At 34.1% G+C, this 18909-nt stretch overlaps 1 protein-coding gene across 3 annotated transcripts in view; it reads right to left on the bottom strand.

Moving 5' to 3' along the window:
• Positions 1-278: 278 nt before the first annotated feature.
• Positions 279-18909, bottom strand: part of REST (RE1 silencing transcription factor) — a 19092-nt gene continuing 461 nt past the window's right edge. For all 3 annotated transcript variants that reach the window (XM_006922524.2, XM_015597574.1, XM_015597573.2), the window contains exons 2-4: positions 16707-17610; positions 11575-11658; positions 279-5952 (exon numbers count right to left, since the gene is read on the bottom strand). In XM_006922524.2, coding sequence (XP_006922586.1) covers positions 4028-5952; positions 11575-11658; positions 16707-17601 — 2904 coding nt within the window. In that variant the 5' untranslated portion in view covers positions 17602-17610 and the 3' untranslated portion in view covers positions 279-4027. The remainder of the gene's footprint in view (positions 5953-11574; positions 11659-16706; positions 17611-18909) is intronic.

Raw genomic sequence — 18909 nt, 5'->3', positions numbered from 1 at the left:
ACTGTGGTTGGGAAGGAATAAGCCTTCTATGAATGGTCCTCTTATTGTTTCTCCCTCACCTCCACCTCCCAGAAAGCAGAGCACAGGAAGATATGCTTTGGACTACTACCCACTGGATTGTTACCCAAACAACAAAGATTGCCATGACCTTTCTACCTACTATGGGTTATCTGGAGGAAATAATTTAGAAAATTAATACAGTTGCAATTCCAGCAAAACAAAAAAAATTCGGGCTTCCTTGATACTTGATGTACCAATAATAAACAAAGGCATTAATATGCTTTTTAAAACTTTATTTCAACATAACTATGCTTACAGAAATACACTCATATAGGTTAATAGAATGCAATTTGAGTTTAACTTATTCTACACAATTTGGACCAAAATCTTGGTACATGGTTTAAGCATTAAAAAAAAAAAAAAAAGGATTTGCAATCTGGTTTATTTTTCATCTATTACAAATGTATATAAAAGATCCTCCACCAAATGCTGCTAAAGCAGGCAGCAAGAACCTTGAGAAATTAACCTTTGGTTTGTCTCTGAAAAATAACAACGTATTGCACTGTAAAATTATAAAACTGATGCAACAAAACATTGTTGCAATGTTTCAATGCCAGTTCAATAGCTAGTGGATGCTGAAGAAGGTGGGGAGAGCCTATGTACACATGAAACTGTGAAAGCTATCTGATTTAGTAAATATTGCATGTAGATTGCAAATCTACACAAACCAAGATTCAGATAACTTCCTAAATCTGAATTAACGCTATCAGTTCAGTTTGTCTGCTGAGGTTAACAAGGAAACTCCACACCCTAACTTTTTTTCTGATTTATGCAAAAAAAGAAAATTATGTTTCTTCCCCAGCTTTTCAGTCCAGAACTGATGTTATATATTACAGGCAAGGTAGTCCTTCTATTGTCAACATTCATGGGGTAACATGTGACGAGGTCTACTCGAGTTTAAATATGTATTAGCACTCACATGTAAAACAGTCCCCAGAGTTGAAGACCACATGACTTTAGAAGTAACTCTCAAAAATAAAATGGCCCTCTCTTGGAAGACTAGAGCAAAACATCCAGCCATAGTTATAAGAAGCCTTATCAAAAAAATGTTGCCCCTTGTGAATTATACTTCAATTAAAAAAAAAGCCCCCAAAAAGCAGCTCCGAAGAGGCCATAGCTATAAGAAGCCTTATCAAAAAAATGTTGCCCCTTATGAATTACACTTCAATTAAAAAAAAAAGTAATCCCAAAGAAGCAGCTCTGAAAAGAGGAAAAAATATAACTTAAAAAATCTTGAAAAACAATGTAAATATAGGTTCAAAAGATAGTTAAGAGATACATTTTGATAAGACTACCTAGGATTAGGCTTATAATATATTTCTAGTATTTCAAGTTTATCTCTAGTTACTAAACATCAATTTACAAGCAACATGTTCACTTTTTATTCCTTTATCAAAAGGGAAAATTCTAGCTTCAATTCTATCCAGTGGAAGGGAAACTGAGAAAACAAAAAGATTCAAACAGTTTCATGCAAATATCACATTTTTCAAATGGAAGAACTCCCGACTAGACCAGAAGTTCATATTACTAATATGCTTTTCATTGAAACAATTTTTAATAAGTACAAATACATGGCATTAAGGTTCAGAACCTAATATAGGCCTGACAATCAAGTCCTCGTTTTCCGGAAGAAAGGCCTCAAGTCCTACTCAATTTCCAGTAACAAAATTTTCACAGATTAATTTAACAATAAGGGGTTTTAATTTCCTTCATATTTTTGTTTTTAGCATTCTAGTCTTAAAAACTAGATTCTCCAGAAGTCAAATTTTTTTCTTTTGTAGTATGAAAGAATCCACAAAAATCTCTTCCCCAAACTAATTCCCAATCTCCAATCTGTATTTAACATGAATGTTTTCATATATAATGTAAAAGGTAACTTATATAAAATGTACCCATGAATATTAAAACTAGTTGTTAGAAAGATTTAACTAGCTTTATAATTTAAGTTTTAAAACATAAATATCTGCAGCTTGATCTTCTGTTGACAATGATTGTCGGAGCCAAGAATTCACCTAGAATTCAACATCATTTACAAATTCCCATTCATGCACACAAAACATACATCATTAACATACAACTTACTCCTTGTGTCTTGAGAGAATCTTCTTCTTTGAAATCTTTGGCCTCCCAGTCAATTAAAAGTTCAAATGTCTTTTAACTCAAACTTCACTCTCAGATTTTTAACAAGTTTTCCACTCACACTTCGATGCTTTTCCTAATCTTTATGTTGTACTGCCAAACTCTGAAACCTGCACTGCACCTCAAAGAGATCGCCAGATAAAAGAAGTTAAATATAAAGTGGTTATTTCAGAACAGAAAATAGGAAATTAGAATTGTTCAAGATTCCCTATTGGGATCATATTTTATTTTTACTGCAATGAATAACTACTATCAGCAAGAAAAATCCTATGTTGGACTCTTTCATATTCTTTGACAACTGGCCAAAGAACCTACCGAAAAAGTTTGGGAGTACGCACTCTTTCATACAAAGCTTCCCCATAGGAACACCAGGATAGCTGCAATTCATTTGAGGCCTCACCTGTAGAAAGAGGCTGTCACAGGGACAGCCAGGAAACCCACTAATTTGTGGAGATCCCTGAGAAAGTGTGATTTTAAATCTGGACTGTACTTAAGTTCCACCAGCCTTTTTCACTGTATTCATAGGAAGTAGCAGCTGGTCTAAAAGCACTCAATACTACCTTTCTCATGCTAGGTTTTCCTTATAATTGCTATGGCTTTGGACTCTCACAACTGATATTCTGTATAGCTTGAAGGAGTAACGGTCTCCTAATTCCAGGTTTGCAGTTTCAAAATATCACTTATATAGTTCTTTACTCAGTTGAGTAGCCTTATGGACACCAACCATCTACGAAAAAAAGGTTTTCCTCAAAGATATGACTTAACACTGTACATTTAAGATGTAGCTGTAATAAAGCAGGCTAAAAACTTTTACTTATGGTTGGTATTTGAGATAAAAATCCATTCATTATAGAGCCTAGTGGTTTATTTATCTGCAAACAGAGCTATGAATCTACTACATCCATTTAAAATAAATAACATATGAAATACAGATTCTAGCATAGATATAAGATGTGAAAATCAAAATCGATGAACCGAACCTGCATGTTTCATTTGCTCACAAACTTGCACACACTAATAATCTGCAAAAAAAGACAACTGCAGCAAAAGAAAAAGAAAACTGCCCTTTTGCAAACAAGACTAAAAGCATCCCTCCAAAGAGAATAAAATAAACATGCATATATATGTATAAAGTGTTACTGTTCAACAGAAATACTATTTCTAGAAAAAATTAAACTGCATAGGTTAAAAAAAAACAATGTGCAACATCTTAAGCCATTAAAGCACCAAAATAAAAAAATACACCAAAATCATTGTTTTTATGACGATTAACATACACAAATAAGAAATAATGATCAAAACTCAAGAAGTAAATACCTGGACTGAAACAATGTCCATTGTTGGGAGAATTTTTCTTCAATTTAAATGTCTCTTCTCATCTCTAAAAAAATTTTAAAGTGCTAACTTTATATAAAGCAGGCAAATTCTTCAAGTAATTTGCTAGTTATGTATGCCAATTTTTATAGAGCTAAACAAGAAACTAAGAATAAACTAAACTGAAATGGAAGACAGACATGGGGAAAAAACTGACAAGTTATAGCTAGACAAAGCAACAAGAATGCTATAATACCACCTTGGCCCTCTAGTTTCAATTAAATGCATAAGCTAACAGATTTAGGTGTCTGCTGGTTTAGTACACTAACTCCCTTGGATTTACTAGAAGTTACACATCATTAGGTATACAGTGTCCTAAGGAAAAGCGTGCCACTTAAAAATTAACACCAGACACTAATTAAAGCAACTTTAAAAATAAAAGGTTGTCTACCACTATGAATGAAAATGTAATAAATTTTGCAAACTAAGAAATGAAGCCTTTTCCAAATTTTAATTACTCCTGCCCTTTAGCTGCTTTTTCAAGGAAGTATACATTAACCAAATGACGATTGAGGTGTTTGCTGTAATCTTTTTCCTTTCTAAAAGAACGATCACAGAAGATACAAACAAAATCTCCTTCAGCTACTTTGACTGCCAAGGCTTCCTTTGCATTTTTTCTACTAGTTTCTTGTGGAACTGGTCGAGCCCCATTCAATCCAGAATCATCACTACCCTCTGACATGTTGTCACTTAGGTCACTTCCATCATGACTATGGATGCCTTCATCTTCATCCATTTCCTGAGACTCATTTATTGCCATGGTAATGGGAGGTGATGCCACAGCAGTTTTGGACCCTGCTTCACGTTTTTCTATTGGTAGAGGAAGTAGTGGTGAAACTGGTTCTTCGACTGCTGAGTCTTTACCAGTGGTGTTCTCTGTTTTGTTCTCTTCAGTATCCGTATCCATTTCACAAAGCCTAGTGTCAGCCTGAAGTTTGCCATCTAAAGTTTCACCCTCTGGTATATTCAAGTTTTGTTCGGAAGATGAAATATTGGCAGATTCCTTGATAACAGCAGCAAGACCAACTAGACTCTTATCTCCCTCTTCTGCTTCTACTTTTTGAAGAGGAGCTTCTTTATTTTCTTCACCTTGGGTGAGTAATTTTTGGTCTTTTGACTCCTCTTCTTTTAAGTTTTCCTTTGGCAGCGGTGGTGATGGTGCTAAGAGATCCTGTGCACCCACGCTTTCCTTTAGGAGCTGGCTATCTTTAACAGGTACTAAGCCAACTTCAATAAGGACTTGCTCCTTCCGTGCCATTTCACTCTGCATGTTAGACTTTTCTTTTTTATTATCTTTTCGAGGAGACTTTTTAGTAATCGGCTCCATGTGAAAAGGAGGCTCTATAGGAGAAGGCTCCACAGGAGGAGAAGGCTCCATGGTAGGAGGCTCCTCCATCTGAACAAGCTCCATTGGAGCAGGTTCCATGAGAGGCAGAGGCTCTGTCTGAGCAGGCCTCATCTGAGGCTCTGTGGGAAGAGGAGGCTCTGTCAGAGCAGGCTTCATCTGAGAATGAGAAGGCTCCATGGGAGGCAGCAACTCTGACTGAGCAGACGCCTTTTGGGCAGTCTCCTTCTGAGCAGGCTTGCTGCTTTTTTTACTTGATTTATTTTTCAGAATTTTCTTCTTTGTACTTTTTTTCACATAAGTATTTTGCTTTTTAATCTCCTCTATTTTGTTCTCACCCTTTGGCACTTCCTGACTATTTTTGGATTTGCTTTCTGTCTTTTTCTTTTTTGTCACAGGGTCCTCATCATGAACAGGATCTTGTAAGGAATGGGTGTCAGCTTCCATCTTCCTTTTGCTTTTCTTGGTTTTACAGGTTTTTTCTGAATTATTTCCTGTATGCACATCCACCGCTTTAGTTTCCATTGCTGATCTGCGAGTTCTGGTAGTCACTTGGATTGAAGCATTACTACAGGGCTTTTTCTCTTTTGAAACATTATCTTTTTTTTCCACTTTTACAGACTTCTCATTTTTCTTTCCAGCCACATCTCCCTTTATTTTTGTCTGTTCTGTGTCTGTTTTTTCATTGGTATTATTGTTATCAGGCAAGTCAGCCTCTCGCTTTTTGGTTTTCTTTAGTTTCACTTTTGAGACATCCATTGTTTTATTAGGACAAGTAGGATGCTTAGATTTGAAATGATACTGCAGATTACACTTCTTGGAAGCTGCGTAGTCACACACAGGACAATTGAACTGTCGTGGATTAACATGCAGCTCTACGTGTTTTTTGAAGTTACTTCTATCTGCTGTTTTGTAGTCACAGTGTGGGCAGTTAAGAGGTTTAGGCCCATTGTGAACCTGTCTTGCATGGCGGGTTACTTCATGTTGATTAGAGGCCACATAACTGCACTGATCACATTTAAATGGCTTCTCACCTGTAGGTAAACAAGAAACGTTACATACATTAAGAAAGAAATTAAAGATTTTATTAAAATAAGGAATTGGATGTATGTAAACAAAAACCCACAAAAACTATAGAAAAGACTGTTTCATGCACTTTACATTTACCATATTTATTTGTATATCTTTTCTCTATCTCTTGACATTGATTCTCAAACCAAATGAAGAAATAATTATTTCAATTAGCCATCATCACCTAAAACATTCATCATGCTAGGGGCTCTCTAGGACTATTAAAGAGCAGAGATTTATTAGTACACAATTACTGGCAAAATTATTTGAACTCTGGATGTTAATTTCAGGGCAAGGGTACTCAAAGAAGAGATAATTTTAAATTTTTACGTTTAGTTAAAACAAATGCATAAAAAAGTAGAATATAAAATTCATACATTGTTAAGATAAATTTTGAGACTTCAAAGAAATACCTTATACTATGAAGCTACACTTCCAGATCTTTGCTACAAAGTTTTAAAACACTGCTTTAGCCTCAGGGAGCAAAAGGCCTTTTCTTTAAATTTAACCCTTTTGTCTATCACGGCAAGAGCTGAATTAAGCTTCATTTGGAAAATTTTTCCAATGCCAAAGTTGTTATTGTAAAGCAAAACTTTCCTTGATTTTTCCTCACCTTCTAAAATATGGGCAGAGTCTATGTAAAGGAAAAAGGGCATACAAATAGATACGGTATGTAAAATAAGCAAAGTCATAATCATGGGTACATACAGAACCACAACAACCTCCACCCCCAAATTAAAGGCGTAAGAGTAACACATTCTACCTGAATACATACCCATCTAGATCACACTCTAGTAAATATTACCAAATGGTATCCATACCCCACTGGTCCAATGGAATGCATAGTAGAAAAATGGAAATTGACATTTATGAAAATTCATCTCTCAAACATTCTCAAATTCACATCAAATCTTAATTTTTTCACAAAGCAAAACTACGCAGACATTATGCAAACCATGTAGATGGTAAGCTTTATATGATTATAAAATGTCTGATAATAAAAGACTTCATCACAAAAACAAATATATATACAGGTACGTCAGATTGGATATGTAGCTACATGGACAACTCCTATCCATGTCAGTTCACTAACAGATTCATAAACAAGAGATTTCTACAACATGCTACATTATAGTACTTGGCACTATGTTGTCCTCTCCAGTGAATCACTTCAATGCAGACAAACATTTGCTTAACATATAAACACAGAACAGAGAAAGAGAGGTGGCATAATAGTTAAGAACTTACTCTGGCATAAGACTATCTGGGAGATCAAATATGGGCTCTGCAACTTACTGTGAGATCTTGAACAAATTACCGAAAACTCTCTAAGGCTCAATTTCCTCATCTATAAAATATTCCTGAGTGTTGTGAACTACAATTTAATACATATAAAACACTTAGGATTGGCCAGATAGCCAGGCAGTCAATATGCATTACCTGTTAATTCATCACCTTTGGAATGAACTGGCTAATTTTTAGTATGAGTAAAAAAAAGCGGGGGGGAGTCACATGTTTATCCTGCCTTTCCATATAAACCCTAGCTCTGAGTAAACAAACAGCAGATGAATGGAGTTTGCCTCCTCAGGAAAATATTTGTGCTAATAAAATAATTATAATGAAAACAGCACCATTTTAAAACCTCTAGTGAATGAGGGAATTTACATAGCAAGCATCAATCAAGGTATAAGCCTCCATCTATGAAATGGTCAGGGAATGGGAGGATATAGGAATTTTTAAATTTGATGGCACAATTTACTTGCTCTATTAATTCCCCACCCCCAATTTTTGTTTTATTGCCATAAAATCTTGCTTGTATTAGAATATCTATCCATCAAAATTTTATAGTTTATTAGTACCTAGCTAAATATAAAACCTTTTACCTTATACCAATGGTCTTAACTCCCTTTTCCAATTCTAGTAATATTTACCTATGTTTTTCACCTGTATAAATGTCTGATGTCTATTTTGTTCCTCTCAAACTAATTTATAGATGTAAGGCAAATCCAAAAGGGCAAAGATTTTTTTTATAAGCTTCACATGTTCTTATCGAGAATAATCCAGGAAGAATATCAGAATTTTAATTAGAAATTAGAAATTTCTAATTAAAGAGTTACAAGGGCATACAATTGATTACCACTCAGCAATAAAAGCAAAGTTCTAATAATGCAACCTGGGATGAATCTCAGAATTCTTTTATAGAAGAATGTTCTTTCTGATAGGAGAAGTCAGAGAATTGTTTGGGGGGAGACTGGAAAGGGTGACGAGGGAACTTAGTTCTAAGAGTGGTAGAAATGTTCCATGTCCTCATCTGAGTGGTAGTCAAATAGGTGAAAACATACATAAGGTCACTGAGCTGTCTACTTAAGATGTGTGCATTTCTGTATGTAAATTAAATTTCAATAAAATACTGTTTAAAAATTATTCTAGAATTTACGAAGAAGTTTCAAACCATAACATCTTTCAAATAAGCCTAGCTATTAAAACAGTGCCTCCATAAGAATCATCAAATACTTGGTGAAAGGAAAATAAATATATTGCTGGATAAAATAATTTTCTATCTTAAAAAGAGTTAAAATGCGGATAGAACTTGGCAAGTTTTTAATTCCTTTAAACAAAAATCCATTATACTCATTAACTGGAAAATATTCAAAATGAACTTGTATGTATGGATGGTATGTATATACAAAAATATCATAATGGCAAATAAAACTGGATGTATTTCATCCAGTAAGAAATAGTTCATCCAGGATGAAATGGAAGCATCTCCACTGAGAACAGGAAAGAGAGAGCTGAGGATAATGTCAGTGTCTCTAGGACCAACCCAGGTAAGGATACTACTCTTAATACTATTAGGTAGAAATACCAATAAAATAGAGAACACCAGATGAGGTTAGTGTCTGTAGATATTTCACCAATACCCAATTCTGATCCCTTCCTTATTTGGCAGGTAAAAATCTACCTCCACATCCATCCCCCAACCAAGGATGGAAATGCTCCGAGCAAATAACCAATGTGGTTTTGCCTCATAAACCAATCTAATTGTCAGTTTAGCTAAATGTACCAACTCAACAGAGCCTAATCTCTTCCAGAAATAAGAGACTGAGCACACACTTCTCTTCCTTAAAATACAGTCACATGAACAAGGAACCAAAAGACCTTGTAGAGATCAGACTCCAAACCATAGAGAAGATACCCAAGGTATTCATGCAACCCAGTCAGAAAAACTACCTAACCAATTTGACTTGACTTCACTTCACTTTATTCCAAATGTTATCAGCAACATCAATTAAAAGTATTAAAACACAGTATCTACTGAAAATAATTCTGCACACTCATACACAAAATACACTAACCATGTTTGTTTCCTGTTTGTGACTCAAACTGTTGGTATCCAATAAAAGTCAATGACTCTGTTCTCCCAATACGTTGTGGTTCCAATTTCATTATGCAGTAGCTTCTTGAGCCATTCCATGAGCCATAATGCATTTACCACTGTTGATAACTGAAAATGGGAGGGTAGGGAAGTCTGAGGCCAAATCCTAGCTCCTCTAATTTGGAAGAATGACAGAAACTTTACAAAAAGCCATTTATCCTCTCTGAACCTGTGTCCTAATTTACAAACTGAGATTAAGTATTTTAGGAGTACTAAGACTAGAAATAACATATCTCAGCATGCTTACAATAAATAGTAGTTACTACTCATTATTAATAAACTTTTAAAAGATGTTAACAAACAGCAACTACTGAAAATCATCTTAACAATATAGCAAAGAAAATTCAAAAGACAACATTTTAGCAAACTCAAAATTGTTCAAAGATTACTGATTAGTTTAAAACACCATAAATGCTTGCTATAAATTCAATTAAAAAGATACAAGTACGTCATTCTAATCCAGTGACTCAGCAACACAGATAAGTCAACCAGACATTACTTCAAATGAAACAAAGTATCAAGCATTTAGATTTAATTACCAGTGTACAAGTAAAACAAGGCACAGGGACAGAGGAAAAACTAAATGACACCATGAGAAAGTAAGACAAACCCAGAAAGGGGATTTCTTCAATGCTTTAGTTTCCTCATTTGTAGAATGAGAATAATAATAGAACTTATACATCATAGGATAGTTATGAAGATTAAAATGAGTTAACTCATGTAAAGTTCTTAACTGTTTTACTCAAGAGCTAGAGAATAGCTATAAAAAGGACATAGGCCTACCCTCAAGAAAGCCTGAAATAGCATCCAAGGTATCCTCAGAAAATGAAACCAGGAAACATCCAAAAGTAAGTGACCCAACTCAATAGCTAGGAGATTTTAGAAGATAAACTCAAAGTATATTAACACGACAAGCACGTAGAGCCAAGAAAGGCTAGCAATCATACTATGCGACTCCTGCATAGCTACTCAAATCAGAATCTGTACTATAACCAAGTCTTAATCATCATTGACTTAAAACAACTATATTTAATGTCAATAAAATGAAAGCAACATATGTAATTTTGAGTTTTCGAGTAGTCATATTACAAAGGTAAAAAAAAAAAAGGTAAAAATTTACTAATTTAACCCAACATATCCAATGTCAACATGTAATCAATATTTAAAAGAGAGTAATTTACATTTTCTTAATAGTGTTTGAATTCCACTACTTAATATATCTCATTTTCAACCAGCCACATTTCACAAGCTCAGTAACATGTGGCTAGTCAATCAGATAGGACTGATTTAAGGTAACTGTCAACTGAGAGAGATGGGTCTACATAGATTTCTGTAAACATAGTCTTAGCATAGTTTGCCCACAGGGGTACACATATATTCTAAATCTGGAGTGTTCTGATGAGACACAGCAGTTCAACAAGAGTCAATCATGGCCAGAATGAACTAATTATTCATTCAAGACCACCTATGCTAATATTTTTAGCTCGTCCACCTACATACCTTGATAATGGGGACCAATTCAGGTTGGTAATCCTGATTATTTCACTGGAGTAGATGACTCTCTCCCTTGTTATAGCCATGCATTTTTATCTATTATAGTCCTGCATTTTTATCTATTACAGGTTAATAAATTAATATCCAGATCATTGTTTGGCTTTTGTAAATCTGTCCTAAGAAGCCCTATCAATTCTCAAAAGAAAGCAAATCTAATTTCAAGACCTGATAAGCTAAAGGAACCCTGGAGCCTGTCAATCACATACTATGAAACTAGGTGGCATACTGTGTCAGGGAAGGAGTGTGAGACGGTAGGAGTTGTTCAAAAAGGATAAACCAGTCTTGGTCTATGATATCAGCTCAATTTTTTATTAGAGATATGGAACTTGATGAAGATCTGATGAAAAATAACAACTCTCCTCCCAGAAAAAGTGCACACACATTTACATTCACTGTCAAGAGTTCCACCTGTAGACTCCTTGTTAAGAATCTCCACTTAAATACAGCTCCACACTAATAGAATACTGATTTTTAACTCTAATTTCTAAATTACATTAAAAATACAATCATAAATAATGACCCAATTCCAGGTCTAGAAAAACTTCCTTATAAAGGTAGTTTACTAAAAATGACAGAAAAGTTCTTTCTTACCAACCTGAATGAGTACGCATATGTCTAGTTAGATGAGTCTTCTGTGAACTTGAGTAAGGACAAAGTTCACATTTATATGGACGTTCTCCTGCAAAAACATAATGATTAGTGTTTAAGTATGATAAAAATAAGGCAAATACAATTCTGACTAACATATACAATAATCAGTACTGGCTATTTTTCTAACAAGAATTTTTCTTCCTATTCTTGGCAAAACAGTAAGTTTACATCATGTCTTAGAAATGTAAATGATTTAATTCAAAACTCACCTAACTATACAATTTCAACTTTGCTGAAAATTTCACTGGCATTCTGAATTCTCACAGCCCTTTTTACTTTCAGTAATGCTACCTGTTATTAATTTAAATATTAAGAACTGAGAAAGTATCCTGATAAGGTATTAAGATGCATTCTTTTTTAAAAAAATTAGCAGGCATGGTTCCATAGCGTAGCGGTTAGCGCATCTGCTTTACACACAGAATGTCCTGGGTTTGCGCCCCAGTGGAGCCACGGTCCACGGTCTACAGCCTTGCCACCCTGAACAAGCCCAATGTCTGATCTCAGAAGCTAAGCAAGGTCGGGCCTGGTTAGTAGTTGGATGGGAGACCCCCTAGGAAGGCCAGGTGCTGCAGGCATAAATAATAATCATAATTAAAATATACATATTAAAAATCAGAATGAGCCTTTAAAAAAATCTATCCAAATTTTCTGATGCTACGGCTTGGGTAATTTTTTTAATACTTGTAAATGATAAATCTACCATTTGAAATTGCTAGCTTAAAGCAATAATGCTTTTGAGTAGAGATTTTGTTGCTTTAAGGTAGGAATTTCAGGTAGTAGATATAACTTATAAATAGGTCAGTGTTAAAACAAATTTTACTTATAAAGCCATAAGGACTGAGAGCAATTGAAGATGAAAGGCCAGTGATTTTGCACTAAAGAATTTAAGACTCCAAGGCAGGAAATGTGTCCTCTTTTGGGGTGCAATTGTCAACCACAAAACAGTTTTAAAATAAAATCTTGACAATTTGTTTCATCTAGTCTTTGGACACAAAACAGTAACTATGACCTTGGGCAAGTTTCTGTATCTATGAAAGTAACAGTACTTTCTCTTCCTAGAAGCGTGAGAATTTAAATTAACACAATACATGCAGAGCACTTAACACTGTGCCTGACGCATAAGCCCTCAATAAAGAGCAGTTATTATTTTGTCTACATAGTAAGATACAGTTAACAGATGTGTCTAATAAAAGACATGTCAACTAAATGAGACAAAGAAAAGACATAATGAAAAAAGGTATAAATTAGCTGTAAATAGTTCATAGCAATAGAATGACTACTTTGACCTGGAAAGAATTTTAAAATGTTAAATGTAGTTCTGTAAGGATCCACAAATGGCCAGTAAATTCATTAAAAGATGCACAGTATCATTAGCTATGAGGGAAATGCAAATCAAAATGATGATGAAAAAAATAATAATAAAAAAATTAAAAAATGACAATGAGATGAAGATTTCACAACTAGGATGGCTATGATGAAAATAAGAGATGTTAACAGATATTGGTCAGGACAGGGAGAAACAGGACCTCTTATACACTTCTGGGATTGTAAAATAACGCACCACTTTGGAAAATAATTGAAGTTCCTCAAATGATTAAACATAGTTACCACTGGCCTTGCAATCCCACCCAAGAGAAAAAAAAACTTATTCACACAAAAACTTGTACATGAAATGTTCAAAGTATTACTCATAATAGCCAAAAAGTGGAAACAATCCAAATATCCATTAACTGATCAATCAATAGACAAAATACTGTGGTAATTAAAGGAAAACAAGTACTGTACATACAACATAAATGAACCTTGAAAACATTATGCTATGTGAAAGAAGGCAGTCATAAAGGACCACGTGTTGTATGATTCCATATATATACATAAAATGTCCAGAACAGGCTAATCCATAGTAAATTGTATGGTATGTAAACTATATCTCAACTAAGATGTTATAAAAAAAAAGTTAATGGGAAAAAAATTAAACACTGTTATAGACTAACATGAAGAATCAATTAAGGACAATTTACTTTTAAATTCTTTATAGCAGAATAAATTGCTTCTATTTGTGCAATTCTATACCACAGGCACAAATATTCTACAAAAACAATGTAATTTTCAGTCACGGATACAGGCAAAAATGTCATCTTTTAAAGTAGAATTTATAAACTGGGTAAATATCTAAACCACAAAATTAAAAATCCTTTGATTAAAGACTCAAATGAAAATAATCCTCAGCCTCCACTATGAGAATTACTTATAAAAAGAGATTAGGAACTATGAATGTCAGTTGTATGTGACCTTTCAAATCCGAGCCTGAAATTTAGCTCTAGAGATTGTTCTGAAGATTAGCATATAAAAAAGTACCTCACATTGGTCACTCAATAAAAGAACAGAAAAAAATCCATTAAGTAAATGAAAACCAGGCTACCTAATGAGAAATGAGAAATAAGTGATTCCGTTACCACTTCTTACACCTCTATTTTTCAGCACTAGATGATTTTTCCATAAATACAATTTTCAGAACTATGCATTTAATACCAAAGATACTCCCAGCATTTATATAATCAAAATATTATCCTTCAATTTACACATCAAAATGTTTTAAGTTTTTTTTAAAAAATCACAAGGTAATAAGGGAAAGTCTTTTTAAAAAGCATTTTAAAAACCAAACAGGTTTAACACTAAAATGTGAAGAGATACATATAACCAATGTTAGCTATATAAATCATAACATTATGAAAATATCAACCTTATATTAATGTGGAGAAAAAATTAAGTAATGGATGGTATAGTTAACTATAAAATAAAGCCACTAAAAATTAGTCACCTAGACTGTAACAAAATAAAAATAAATCACTATAATAATAAAAGAAATAGCAAAATGTAGAATTCCTTTTTTAAAAAAAAAAAGCCCTTTACATAAAAAATTGGAAATACACACAAAAAAATTTTCTAGTCGTCTCTATTTTTCTTTTTCTTCCTTCTAAAAATGTTCTTAAATCAAGTTTAGATTTATTGTTGAAAACGTTAACTTTTGGGGAAAAATTTTTAATTGTTCAGTGACTCAGTGGTTCTGAAGTTATCAAACTAAAACTGACCAAAAAAATCTAAATTTGATACAACAAAGCCACTGGAGTGCTGGTAATTTTCTTTATGTTGATTTGCCTGCTGGTTATGAATACATGTATTTGTAAAACTTCACACAAAAGTCATGCACTTTACCACATCAATAGTTACTATCAAAAAGCTCTCCATTATAAATAAGCCAATTCTAAATTAGGCCCCAAGGTTTTCAAAAAAACTGTTAAAATAATATGAAATACTTATGATTAAAGTATATATGGTATTTCAGATTATTTTTAAGATACTGTAGGTGAGGTTAGTCTAACAATTTTGAAACTTAAACTGTTTATTGATTAATGAATGGGGTAGGATTCCCAAGTAGCTTTTGTTTCCTATGCTATGTATTTTTGTAATGTCTGAACTTTACTTTTGGAATAAACTGGTTTCAAAGCATGGAGATAATCAATAACAGGTTACGACAAATTTTAAAAGGACTACAAATTCTTTTACTTGACTAGATTTTAAAGCTTTAAATACAGGAGCTCTCTGCTGGGGCTTAGAAGTCTCGTAATGGAATTTCACCTGCAAGTTTTAAGTCTACCACTTAAGCAAAGTAATGTTAATTTCCATTCCCACTGTGCCCCACTTTATCTGTGGGATTCAGTCCCACCGAGCGACAACTCTTGCAAAAGGGGCCTGATCCAAATAGCATCCCATAGTCCCTTTTCACTTGTGATCCAAAGAGTACAGTACTAGATTATTCTATCCATTCTGTTCAGACCAGTAATTAGTCCTCCAAAGTACCAACTCTTACCAGGAAAATGTAAGACAAATGTGAAAATCAATTACCAATAGTTACAAACATTTCTTTGAAAAAAATGAGACCCCTAATTACAAAGATTTGAAAGTCAATTTAAAAGTAAATAACTAAGAGGTGGTATGAAGTAATGAGTATTTCTTTTTGGGGTAATGTTCTAAAATAGTGGTGATGGCTGCACAATTCTGTGAATATATTAAAACCACTGAATTGTAACTATGAATTCTATGGTGGTAGGAGTATATCTCAATAAAGCTGTTATTTTGAAAAATGAATTGCTGGTGAGCACAGAATGCAATACACATATGACATATTATTCAACTGTATGCTTGAAGCCTATAATTTTATTAACCAATGTCACCCCAATAAATTTAATTTTAAAAAGGGAATAAAAATTAAAAAATTTTTGCCAAATGTGACAAGATACTGATAATTGCTGAGTATAGGTGATGGGTACCTACTGGTGCAGTACAGTATTTTATTTGAAATTTTTCATATTTTTAAAACATGATAGCACACACAAATTAGAGAAGTCCTCTTACCTTCATGACTTCGAAAAGCTGAACATTATTTTTTGTCTGAAAAATAGTTGCATTTGTCACGCGTGTTTACTTTCTTATGAAAGTGGTTTGATTGTGATAATCCCAATCTTTTAAAAAATAACTTCTCACATTTCTATATTTTGGAGACAAGTTGTTCCATTTAGGAACTCGATACCACAAGTCAAATGTTTTAAATAGGCTTTGTTAAAAGGAGTTGCGCAAGGGTTAACCATTGGATTTTTCTTTTTTGTTTAAGCCCTCAATTCCTTTTGGAAACTATACTGCATCTTAGATGTATTCATTGCCAATTAAATGCAACTTCTAAAAAAAAAGTCTAATTTGGCTAAATGGTCTATCCCAAATTATTAGAATATGTATTTTAGAAAGAATATTGACTTCTCGTGCCTATTCTTCCATATAATAAATAGTGCTTTACAAGTGTTCTTTCACTGAATCCTTTAATCTTATAGTATATTGTTACCCCTATGGAGAAACTGAGGCACAAAGAGATTAAATAACTTGTCTAAGGTCATAAAGACAACAAATAATGGAACCAGGACTTGAACCCAGAGTCCTCCTTTTTTAACGTTAGTTTTAACTACTCGCTCAATTAAACTATCAAAAATGAGTTGAATTTATGGACTACACAGGTCCTCTTACCTGTATGAGTTCGAACATGCTGAACATAATTGTTTTTTCTGTCTGAAAAATAGTTGCATTTTCCACATGTGTATACTTTCCTTGGAAAATGGTTTCTTAAGTGTTTTCTCCAGTGATATTCGCTTACTGTGGTGTAAGTGCAAATGATGCACTTGTAGACTCGCTCATTATCCCCAGCTCTGGTGTGGTGTTTCAGATGAGCAGTATAGTGATCATATCGATTGGTATTGTAGCCACAGCGATCACAGCGAATGGGGCCCTTGGAGAAATCTCCCTCTTCCGCAGTGGAAGAGCCAGATTCCCTGGCCTTTGCTTGCTTCTCTGCACTTTCTTCAACAAAAAATTTCTTGGCACTATGAACTCTGATGTGATGCACAAACTGTTCTTCAGATTCTGCTTCATACTGACATGGCTTACAGCGAAAGGGTTTGGTTTTCAAGTTCTTGCATTTGTCCTCTGCTCCAGGTGTTTCAGGAGGAAGATCTTTATTTGAGCTGTAAATTTCTGGGGCAGATGACATCTCAAACACAGGCTGTGATTCTGCAACACTGAGTTCCAAACTTTCCAGTCCCATGTTTTCCAATCCACTGGGTTCACCTTTTATTTCAGGAGACTCCTCAAGTCCTTCTTCATCACTATCTGAAAAGTTGTTATCTCCAACAGGCATCAATTCTGCCATCTGTCTTTCTTCGCCAACCAGGTAATCACAGCAGCTGCCATTTACTTCCCCAGTTAAGGCCACATTTGCCAACATGATAAGCTGAGGTGCAGCCAATTCAGCTTTGGAGAGGTCATGCAAGTCATACATGTCATTAGGCAAGGCCATGCCAATGTTGCCACTACCGCTGAACAGGCCTCCTCCTCCAGAAGACTGCCCCATTACCTGGGTGGCCATAACTGTATTCTGAATTCACAACAAAACAAAAAACACAAAAGCACCAATTTAAACACAACTTTTACTGGACTAAAACCAAAACATCACTGTAATTCTTCATAACTTTAAAAAAAGTTCCCAATTTTTAAAAATGTTTTCCAATATCTTTAAACTCAACGAGCTTGATAATTGCTGAGTATAGGTGATGGGTACCTACTTAATTTAACTACGAAAATTAAGCCTTTAAAATGTTTTTGTAGTTCTAAATTCTCTTTACTGCATCACCAAAAAAATTTCTTATAAAAAATTTCTATCAATTGTTTGACATAACTCATCCATCAAGTAGGTCTACCACTGGCATGCTTTCCCTCAATCACTAATTTTCCCTCAATCACTAAAAAAAATCAGTAACCTTTATTTTTAATGTCAATTAAAATTACTTTTAAAATTCGACGCATGAATAGAAAACTGGAAGCCTCCCAATTCCTACCTTCAACAGTTTATTGGTCTCAATCAGAAAGGGGAGAAATCTAAACGGCAGAGAAATATGTCTGGAAAGTCCTATGTGCTGTTGATCACCATAACTGATCAACTGAATTGAATTTCACATTAGATCAACTAATTGGATCAACTAATAGGAGTAAACTACTATGAAAAAGTAGCACTTAGTTTCTTATTTTTTTTGCTGACTTGACTTGTTTAAAAGGAAAAAAATTAGACCTTTTTCCTATAAAAAAGGAAGTTTGGTGTATTCAAAACTTCACAAATGAAAATAAAGACTTCTTCAAACCCCCTAATAAAATAATCATAAAACTCAACTCAACAACCAGCAACTTTCTTGCATTGTGCTTGACTTGGCCTACTTGTCTAGTGGAAGCCATTACAAGATCACCTTCTTCTGAAAACATGTTGAGCTTTTTAAATTGTCTTAACCAGGCTCCTTTCCAAACTAAAAGGTGCTATTCTCAAAGTAGGTGTTCTCTTGCAAATGAGAAAAAGCAAAATAAGTAGCAAGTAATAATAATAAACAAATAAATAAATAAATGCCCAAAGTACAAAAAGTAATCCGTTTGTTTCACAGAAGCGCATAACACAGACCGGTTGAGTTATACGTACCAACAAAAGTTGGAATCAAATGCCATCACAGAAACAAACGGAGGGCAAAAACTGTCCCAAGTCTTAAGAGCCCAGGATAGTCGGTAATCTACCCAACTCTTACTTTTCTAATGCCCACCAAACTCTACTAATAATCCCAGAATTTTAACGTTTGTAAGGAAGTTCGTCCAAGAACAGCTCGAAAGCCCAACGTGTAGCACGAACCTATGTGCT

This window comes from Pteropus alecto, unplaced genomic scaffold, assembly GCF_000325575.1.
Source record: "Pteropus alecto unplaced genomic scaffold, ASM32557v1 scaffold57, whole genome shotgun sequence".
NCBI lineage: Eukaryota > Metazoa > Chordata > Mammalia > Chiroptera > Pteropodidae > Pteropus > Pteropus alecto.
The sequence above is the reverse complement of the archived record's forward strand: the minus strand, read 5'-3'. Positions and strand labels throughout refer to the sequence as shown.